Source organism: Toxorhynchites rutilus, chromosome 3 (assembly GCF_029784135.1).
Source record: "Toxorhynchites rutilus septentrionalis strain SRP chromosome 3, ASM2978413v1, whole genome shotgun sequence".
Lineage (NCBI taxonomy): Eukaryota > Metazoa > Arthropoda > Insecta > Diptera > Culicidae > Toxorhynchites > Toxorhynchites rutilus.
Window position 1 is genome coordinate 190,277,301 of NC_073746.1, and position 10,599 is coordinate 190,287,899.

The window sequence follows — 10,599 nt, forward strand, 5'->3', positions numbered from 1 at the left end:
AACAATCTGTTCACGTGGGCCCTCAAGCTGGGTATCGAATTCTCTACGGAGAAAACTGAAATGGTCGTTTTTTCTAGGAAGCACGAACCCGCCCAATTCCAGCTTTACCTATCCGGCAAAACGATCCAACACTCTATGTTTTCCAAATACCTGGGTGTATATTTTGATTCTAAATGTACCTGGGGGAGACACATTGCGTATTTGAAACAGAAATGCCAGCAAAGAATCAATTTTCTCCAAACAATAACCGGAACATGGTGGGGTGCCCATCCAGGAGACCTCATTCTGTTGTACAAAACAACGATATTATCAGTGTTAGAATATGGCAGTTTTTGCTTCCGATCAGCTGCCAGGATTCATATTCTCAAGCTGGAGAGAATACAATATCGTTGCTTGCGTATAGCCATGGGGTGTTTGCATTCGACACATACGATGAGTCTCGAAGTTTTGGCAGGAGTACCCCCGCTTATTCTTCGGTTCACAGAATTATCCTACAGATTTCTCATCCGTTGCAAGATCATGAATCCATTGGTGATTGATAACTTCGAAAATCTACTCCAACTGACTCCTCAGTCAAGTTTTATGTCTTTATACCATGAGTACCTTACCCACGACGTGCACCCTTCACCAGGCATCTCCAACCAAGTTTGCTTCCCATACTTTTGCAATTCCTCTGTCATTTTTGATCTGTCCATGCGACAAAAAATCCATGGAATACCAGATCACCTACGCTCCAATGTTATTCCGTCGATATTTTCGGAAAAATATGGGAAAGTTGGATCTGATAAAATGTTCTTTACTGACGGTTCATACATAAACGGGTCCACTGGCTTCGGCATCTTCAATGAAAATTCCAGAGCCTCTTTCAAACTCAAAGATCCTTGTTCCGTGTATGTCGCAGAAATGGGTGCGATATACTATGCTCTAGGGATCATTGAAACACTGCCCATCGACCATTATTTTATTTTTTCAGACAGTCTCAGCTCAATAGAGGCAATCCGCTCAATGAAAGTTGATAAACGCTCATCTTATTTCCTAACAAGAATAAGACATCTATTGAGTGTTTTGGTCGAAAAATTATTCAAGATTACCTTAGCATGGGTTCCCTCTCATTGCTCGATTCCGGGGAATGAGAAAGCGGACTCGCTAGCTAAGGTGGGCGCTTCAGAAGGCACACTTTTTGAAAGGCAAATTGCCTATAATGAATTTTTTCACATTCCTCGTCAGGACACACTCGTTAGTTGGCAGCGCATGTGGAGTGAAGATGAGTTCGGTCGCTGGTTACACACGATTATCCCTAAGGTTTCGACGAAAGCTTGGTTTAAGGGATTGAATGTCGGTCGTGATTTCATTCGCGTGATATCTCGGCTTATGTCCAATCACTACAACCTAAACGCGCATCTCTATCGCATTGGGCTCGCAGCAAACAATCTTTGTGATTGTGGCGATGGCTACCACGACATCGAGCATGTTGTCTGGTCGTGTATCCGGTTCCATGCTGCTCGCTCTCAGCTCTCTAGAGCACTGAGAGCAAAAGGCAGACAATCGGATATCCCCGTCCGGGATATCTTAGGTAGCCGGGATCCTGATCTTCTGCTTCATCTATACCTGTTCTTCAGAAACGCCGATGTCAACGTTTAATGATGTTTCCTTCGTTGTGTCCCCGTTTCATATCCCTCCTATTCGATCGATAAACTTTTACTTAGTCGCGGCAATACATACACACACTCTTTACAGATGCACGGGCCAAAGGTTGTGCAGTCCACTGATCATTCAACAAGAGCCAAAGGTTGTACCGCTCATGACAACTCTACACGAACTGATGATTGCGCCGGCTAGTGACCATTCTATCTTGGATTCCTCGAGTCGAGAAAGACGCACCACGCTAGATATGGGGTACAGACTAGGGGGCCGTTGCTGATTAATGGTCAGCTGCATCCCAATAGGAAGTAGCCCGTGTCGGGCACACGTATAGAGCATCGAAGACTGCAACATACCAATTATGAGAACACTTGTAATACTAACCTCGAGCCAACCGCGAGTAATCGGTTACATATTACTAACATAGTTGTAAGACAAAAATTGTCAAAATATTGGACTCCCGGCCCCGTCAGGCTAACGCCACATGTGCCTTAATAAAAAATATATTTTGGAAAAAAAAAAAAAACATCGTACACGAAATGTGTAAAAGCGAGAACTCGTGGAATGCAGTGAATAGTGTCATAGTCGCAATAATGACGGAACTCCAACGAAGATGGAGAGTAGACCAAAGAATGAGCGCAAGAAACACAGAGCAGTGAGTGCATAAGCACAGCCACCTCCCGAAGTAATACCAAACGGTGGTTCCGGAAGGGAAATGGCATGAAGAAGGAGGTGGTTTTTGGTGAGTAGGAATCTCACACTATCCAGTCAACACGGCGACTGGGTGTCTATGCAAGATTTCCACCTTCTACAAAAAAAAAAAAAAAAAACACACACTTGGCCGTGGAGCTGCCGGCCTAGAATAGCACTTCGGGTTTTGGTCCCTGTCCCTGTCGTAGAAGGCGACTAATTGGGTGACAACGCGAGTAAGGGCGCGGTAAAGCCTAGGGAGACGGCGCGGGGGAAATACCGTGTACAGGAGCAACGAAGGGAGTGCCCGGCACATCAGGATCGACGCCAGTAAGATCCTGATTACGACATACTGGTACGATACCGAAAACGGACATGATCAGGAAATGATTTACATTCGACGCAAAAGGCTGACAGTCGTACTATCCTGTTCCCTGAGTAAGGAAGGGTGACACCGTCCTGAAATGGCGTTTGGGCTAATAGTGCGGTTGCCCCCGTCCCGGTAATAACTTGGCAAGTCTTCGGGTACGTTCGATGCTCGTCTAGGCCCAGGCACTAGGTACTAGGCGTCAGATGTCACATTCCTGACTTGCGCTGATCTGGCTCTGAACACGGTCCCCATGAAGGACCGTGTCAACCCCTGCATGAACTCACTGCTTGCATAGATAACCATGGGATCACTGGTAGCGACTATGTACAACGAGCGGAGATAGCGGCCCGAAGTTGGGACCCAGAAAAATATGAATAGTAGCAATAACACACCAACAAACGATGGAGAGGAGAATGTGTTCGCGAGAAGCGGACGAATGCTGAGGTCACCTGTCACTCGAGTAGCCACAACGAGTACAAGCAACATGTTACGTCTTGGCTAATGTATGAACGACAATTATATTTACGTAACAATAATAACTTTATTAACTATTCTAATGTTTAAAATAAATAACTTGGTCAGCACTCGAGCGTGGTTACTGAGGAAATAGAGCACGAACATGGGGTCGCTCGTGACAGCTGTGGCCTAGCCGGCGACAAGGCCAATGAATGGAAGGTGCAATAACTGTATGATGGAAGTGTGCGTACTACCGTAAGCGCACCGTCGTTGGGTGGTACCCCAACACCTCCCCTTTTTTAGTAGATCTGGTACGGTTCATATCTAGCTGGCGCCCGACGATGGCGCGTTGATCGGCGCTGAATCACATCCTCAGGATCAGGTTGTCGAACGGATCCACGAGCTCGCCGATGCGTAGCTGGTGGTTCAATGAGCTCGCGCATGAACTCTCGCTGGATTTCGTTAAGCTCTTCAGGTTCGGCTGGTGGTATCACTTCCTCTGGAGCAGCACTAGGATTCAATCCCCACGAACCTAGCAGGATATCAAGCGAAATGGACGGATCTGTTTCAGACATTGTTGGTACTTCACTTCCGTAGCGTTTTCGCAGTTGATTGTTGTGGCTGCGAATTAACTGTTGCTGTTGCGGGATCCACACGTTATATATAACCGTACCCACTCGCTCCACTATCACTCCAGGTACCCAGTTCCAATCGTTGCCTCGATGTACTTGGACATACACCTGGTCCTGGACGCCGAAGCACTTCTCCTTGGCTCCGTGTTTCGTATTGAACTGCTGGTTCTGCTTGAGGCTGTTGTTTTTGTTGAACTTACTGGGTGGACGAAGTAATTCAAACGATGTCCTCAGTGGTCTTCCTAGCAATACTTCTGCGGGGGATTTGCCGCCAGGAGCACTACGACAGGGTGTAGATCTGTAGCACAGTAAGAACGTATTCAATGCTTCGTCTAAGGTTTCCCCTCCGGCCTGAATTTTTTTCATGGTTCTTTTGAAGGTGTCGACAAACCTTTCCACCTGTCCATTGCTTTGAGGGTGGAAAGGGGTTGTTTTAAGGTGCATGATACCATTCGATTCGCAGAACCGCTCGAAGACGTCACTCACAAGTTGCGATCCGTTGTCGGAAACTAGAACTTCCGGCATACCAAATCGACTGAAGATCTGGCGTAGAATAGCGATCGTTGCTGCCGATGTTATTGACTTTGTAGGGATAACTTCCGGCCATTTGGATAGTGGATCCACTAGCAGGAGATAATACGTTCCGTCAATCGGCCCCGCAAAATCCACGTGGACCCTCTGCCACGGTTTTTCGGGGATGGGCCATGACTCCAGCTTTGTTTTGGTGTCAGTCTTTGCGACAGAAGCACATTCTGAACATGATCGGACCAGGGCGGTAACGTGTTCATCGATGTTTGGCCAATATACGTAATTTCTCGCCAATGACCGCATACGTTCAACGCCTGGGTGCCCTTTATGAAGTTGCTGCAGTATTTTACGTTGAAACTTCTTCGGTATTACAATCCGCTCTCCGTACATCAAGACTTTTTGGGCTGCGTACAAAGATTCACGTCGTGCGAAAAATTGCTGAACTTCCGATCCTCCCGAGATGGTTTTCTTATCGTTAGGCCAACCGTTGATGACGTATTTCAGAACTTGCTGCAACGTCTCATCTTTCGTAGTCTCGGCTGCTATCATTTTGTATGAAACAGGAAGATACTCGATGGATTGACTGACGATGTTGCAGATCACCTGTTCCACTTCGAGGGACGCAATCACGTAGTCCTCGTTCGGCCTTACGTGGCTGTTGATTAAACGGGATAGTATATCGGCGTGCCCAAAATGATCCGTAGAAATATGCTCGATTTTGAAATCGTAGAGTAACATGGTGAGTGCCCATCTTTGGAGACGGTTGGCGGTGTAAGGTGGAATCCCTTGTTTCGAGCCGAAAATGGCCACAAGAGGCTTGTGGTCCGTCTGCAGGATGAAATGTCTGCCGTAGATCATTCTATGGAACTTTGTTACGGCGTATACGAGGCCCAACGCCTCTTTCTCGATCTGACTATAGCGGGATTCGGCTGGAGTCAGACTCCGGGATGCATGGTATACTGCCTTTTCCGACCCGTCGTGGAATCGATGAGCAATGTGGGCGCCTATTCCCACATTTGATGCGTCTGCTGACACTACCATCGTTATGCGAGGATTGTAGTGAATCAGCATGAGGGGTGATTGCAAAACTTCTTTGAAACGGTTGAATGAACGTTGACATGCATCTGTCCACTGGAAACTGGCCCCCTCCTTGAGGAGCTCATCCAGCGGTTGGCGAAGTTTCCGCATCTCTCGGATGTATTTGCCGTAATAATTAATCGCCCCTAAATAGGATCTCAGGGTGGGTACATCGTTTGGCGGAGGCATGTTGATTATTGCCTTCAATTTCGTCTATGTTCCTCCGCATTCCGGCCACCGATCAAGATGTCGTCAAGGTAGGGTGACGTACATTCGATGCCGGATAGCATCGTGTCCATGATCTGTTGGAACGCTCCCGGTGCGCTTTTGATTCCGGGTGAGAGACGGTTGAACCGGTACAGTCCTTTATGGGTATTGATATTAATCAATTTGCGACTTTCCTCGTCTACGGGAACTTGTAGATAGGCGTTGGACAGGTCGATGTGACTGAATATAGTGCAATTTGCCATTCGATTGAAGATATCCTCCGGAAGAGGCAGAGGATAGCTGTTTGACTCTTACACGATGTTCAGGCCGGTAGAAAAATCGGCGCATATGCGGACGGAGCGGTCCTGCTTACGTAGCACCACAATCGGTGCTGCCCAATCTGCATACGTAACCGGCGTGATGATGCCCAGGTGTTCTAGGCGCTTCAGCTCATCTTCGACGACCACTTCCATACCGTATGATACCGGTCGCTTAGGCCTGAATACTGGTTGAGCTCCCTCCTTGAGCGTGAAATGTACTTGCGTTTTCGTACAGAGGCCCATGCGTTCCGTGAAAACGTCTGGAAACATGGCCCTCAACTCGGCGATCTGCTGGTCTTCTTGTTTGGTGTCGACCAGCTTACAGAAGGACGAAAATGGAACGTCCCACAGGCCAAACTCGTCCAACAAGTCTGAGCCTAAAACATTCAAAGAAAGGTTAGAGCTACAAACGTAACAGTTACCTTCCCGTTGGGTATTGCCGATGGTGATGGAGGCTCGGAACATCGCATCGATAGCAAGCCTGCTTCCCGAAGCAGTCTGCACCTGACAGTCGGGTGGTGACGTCTGTGGTGCCCCGACTCTGATCCAATTTTGTTTAGAAATGATGGTTATGTCGGACCCGGAATCCAGTTGAAGGTTCACTGGCACACCGTTGATGTTGGTTTCGACGTACCGACGGCTCCGCTTCACATCCTTTACCACGACGATCTTATTCGAGTGCCTTGGTTTATGCTGCTGCTTCCCTTTATTGAACTTCGATCGCTGCTTGAAGCACCCACAGTAGCCTTCCTTGTGCCCCGTCTGACCGCAGTCCCGGCACTTATGTTCCTTGAAACTGCACTGGCTGGAGAAATGCATACCACCACAGCACCAACAAGGCGTCTTCGGTGCGTCTCCTTTGCTTTTGGTATTGCCCTAGTTTCCCTTTTTGCGATGATTCGGAGAGCGAGATCTGTAGGCCTTCGTAGCGGCGACGGTGGATGTCGATGTTTGACCACCGATGAGAACAGTATCTTTCTTCAGATTTATGAGGCTTTTGCAACCCTCCACTACTTTTTCCAATGTGATGTCGTTCGTCTCGTTGATTTTCGATAACAAGCGCATCCGTATATCAGAGTCCTTGGAAGATTTGAGTCCACACACAAATATCAGGCATTTGAACTGCTCCTCTTTGAGTTCCTGGAGCTTAAAATCGACGCACGCACGGTTGACCTTGCAAGAGTAGCTGATAAAATCATCATTCTCATCTTTCGTCGTCTGAAGGCATTGATATCGACGATGAAAGGTAGACACGGGCGTGCCGAAAATTGTCTTAAGCTTGGCAATGGTCTCATCAAACGTAAATTCCTTCGAAAGTTTAGGAAGTATGAACGAAGTATATCGTTCGTGTGCGGTGGGACTCAGCTTTCTGAGTAGAAGTCGAACTTTTGCGTCATCCTGAAGCTGTGCAGCGTCTTTTTCGAAAAGATCCGTGTACCGTGAGAACCAAGCGTCGAAAGAACATCCTTTTTCTGCATCGTAGACAAATTCCGTGATATTCGTCGCTAAGGAATCGAGGATATATTCGTTCCGGTTTGTATTTTGGACACTTCCTTGGATACCCGCCATCTGCTCTGCTAACCTTGCCATCAGCGCATTTTGGTTATTCAGGATTGTCAAAATTGTGTCCATGAATGGCTGTTCTTGAGCTTGTTGTAATGGCGGATTGGACATCTTTTTTCCTTTGTTCGTACAGAGCTTACACACGCGGTTTCAACGTGTCGCGATATTTCTTTCAATTTAACACGGAAATTTTACCGACACGCGATTCACCGGACTCGTCGCCACTTTGTTACGTCTTGGCTAATGTATGAACGACAATTATATTTCGTAACAATAACAACTTTATTAACTATTCTAATGTTTAAAATAAATAACTTGGTCAGCACTCGAGCGTGGTTACTGAGGAAATAGAGCACGAACATGGGGTCGCTCGTGACAGCTGTGGCCTAGCCGGCGGCAAGGCCAATGAATGGAAGGTGCAATAACTGTTGTATGATGGAAGTGTGCGTACTACCGTAAGCGCACCGTCGTTGGGTGGTACCCCAACACAACACAAAACCACAAGAAGTGTTTGCTGCTTAAACATTCCAAGAAGATCTTGGCTCCGTCCAGAGCCAGCTGTTTACGCTGACCTCAAGCGCATCCCAAGAAGGGCAACTTGGGAGGCTCAGCATCACTGAAGTTAGGAAAAAGGTCAACGAACTTTACGAGTTCGTGAAGGACAAAAACAATGTCCATTTAAAAATAAAACATCTGGTGACGAGCATCAGATCAGCCGTCATGGTTGCTGAACGCGAGCATAAGGAGCTGCAGATGAGAGCAGAGGGTGCTGAAAAGGCTCTGCTCGGGGCGAAGGAGAAACCCGTCGATATACTTGAGACGCCGAAGGGTCCTCTGAACACACGATCGGACAAGAGAAGGAGGGACACCCCAGGAGAAGAAGAAGAGCTGAAAAAGGCCAAGAACGATCTGAGTATCGCGAAAGGAGGTGAAAGCAGTGAATGGCGTACTGTCGATAACCAGGCAGAAAAACGCAAAAAACAGAAGGAGAAGAAGAAAAAAGTTGAGCAGGAAAAGAAGAAACTCGGACCGCGAGTGGAGCGAATCAAGGGCGATGCTCTGATCGTTGAAGTGTCAGCAGGAGTATCGTACGCAGCTATCCTTCGGAAAGTGAGAGACGATCCGGAGTTGCAGACACTGGGCGAAAACGTCGTGAAAACTAGGCGCACGCAGAAAGGCGAGATGCTCTTCGAGCTTAAAAAAGATCCAGCGGTTAAGAGCTCTGCTTTCAAACAACTCATTGAGAAGTCATTAGGGGAGGAGGCGAAAATGAGAGCTCTCTCTCAGGAATCAACCATCGAGTGCCGGTATCTGGACGAGATCACGACTGTTGAGGAATTGAGAACTGCGTTACAGTCACAATGTGACCTTGGCGATGTGCCGATGACAATCCGGCTGAGAAAGGCGTACGGTGGGACACAAACGGCCTCGATACGGCTCTCGAAACAAGCTGCGAATAAACTGGTGGAGAAGGGTAAAAAAAAGTGGGGTGGTCCGTGTGCCCGATGAAAGCTACCCCTCGTATGCTTTCAATGCATGGGCTTCGGTCACCAGGCGAAAAACTGCGGTGGTCCTGACAGATCGAAATTGTGCAGGAAGTGCGGGACGGAAGGTCACGTTGCTAGAGACTGCACAAAGCAACCGAGGTGCATGTTGTGCAATGAGGAGGACGGAAACGACCACGTCACAGGTAGCTTCAAATGTCCGGCGTACAAAAAGGCGATTGCGGGTTCGCAGTAATGGAGGTTACCCAGCTCAACCTCAATCATTGCGACACAGCACAGCAATTGTTGTGGCAGTCAACAATTGAAACTAAATGCGACGTTGCAATGATCGCAGAACCGTACCGAGTTCCTCGCGATAACGGAAACTGGGTGGTGGATAAAGCAGGGATGGCTGCAATACTAGTGATGGGAAGGTACCCCATCCAAGAAGTGGTGGAAAGCTCACAGGAAGGTTTCGTGATCGTCAAAATCAACGGAATCTTCATGTGTAGTTGCTATGCACCCCCAAGATGGTCAGCGGAGCAGTTTCACGAGATGTTGGACGTACTCACGGATAAGGTAAGCGGCCGCAAACCAGTCATCATCGGAATAGACTTCAACGCCTGGGCTGAGGAGTGGGGAAGCAGATGTACCAACGCCAGGGGGTACAGTCTACTAGAAGCCTTCGCAAAACTAGACGTCACACTTCTGAACGAAGGCACTAGCAGCACCTTTCGATGGGACGGCCGCGAATCCATCATCGATGTAACTTTCTGCAGTCCATCACTGGCGGCAAACACGAATTGGAGAGTGTCGGAGGGATACACACACAGCGACCACCAGGCAATCCTGTATAGAGTCGGCCAACGGAATCCCGCAGCGGTACGGAATACAAGAACCTTTGAGCGGAAGTGGAGGACAAATGTTTTTGACAGTGAGCTTTTCGTCGAAGCACTACGCATAGACAGCAGAACTCCTAATCTGAGCGCCGACGAGCTGACAGGAACATTGGTGAGGGCATGCGATACAGCGATACCGAGAAGACTGAACCCGACGAATGAACGACGTCCAGCCTACTGGTGGAACGAGACACTCAGCATCCTCCGCGCTAACTGTCTACGAGTCAGAAGAAGAGTCCAGAGGGCACGAACCGATGTAGAGAGAGAGGAGTACCGCGCGTCTTTCCGAGCGACCAGAGCCGCCTTGAAACGAGAGATACGTAGGAGCAAATCGAACTGCTATAGGGAGCTGTGTCGAGACGTCCTCGGGGTGAAGCATATCGAATCGTGATGGCGAAATTCCGTAGTTCAACGACTCCCATGAAATTATGTACGGAAAAACTCGAGGTCATTGTGAATGGACTCTTTCCGCAGCACGACCCACCGACGTGGCCACCCTGTACGGTGAGGACGAAGCAACGCACAAGTCACCAACGAAGAACTCATCGCGGTGGCAAAAGGTCTAAAGTTGAAAAAAGCAAAGTTGCGAAATGGAAGATCCAAAAGTTGGTGCTGCTCCCGAAACCAGTAAAGCCACCTGGAGATCCAGCATCGTATAGTACTATTTGTTTGTTGGATACTTTGGGAAAGCTCTTGGAGAGGGTTATTCTCAACAGACTGGTGAAATGCACG

The 10,599-nt window shown here is 48.2% G+C and overlaps 2 protein-coding genes across 2 annotated transcripts; both read right to left on the minus strand.

Moving 5' to 3' along the window:
- Nucleotides 1-3,456: 3,456 nt before the first annotated feature.
- On the minus strand, nucleotides 3,457-5,583 carry LOC129773757 (uncharacterized protein K02A2.6-like). The gene has a single exon (XM_055777403.1). It carries the CDS (start codon nucleotides 5,581-5,583, stop codon nucleotides 3,457-3,459), a length of 2,127 nt encoding a protein of 708 aa, XP_055633378.1.
- Nucleotides 5,584-5,597: 14 nt separating this feature from the next.
- On the minus strand, nucleotides 5,598-6,740 carry LOC129773759 (uncharacterized protein K02A2.6-like). Its single transcript, XM_055777404.1, has 3 exons — nucleotides 6,344-6,740; nucleotides 5,975-6,298; nucleotides 5,598-5,911 (listed from the first exon to the last, which is right to left on the minus strand). The coding sequence occupies exons 1-3, from the start codon at nucleotides 6,738-6,740 to the stop codon at nucleotides 5,598-5,600; spliced, it is 1,035 nt and encodes a 344-aa protein (XP_055633379.1).
- Between the last annotated feature and the right edge of the window lie 3,859 nt (nucleotides 6,741-10,599).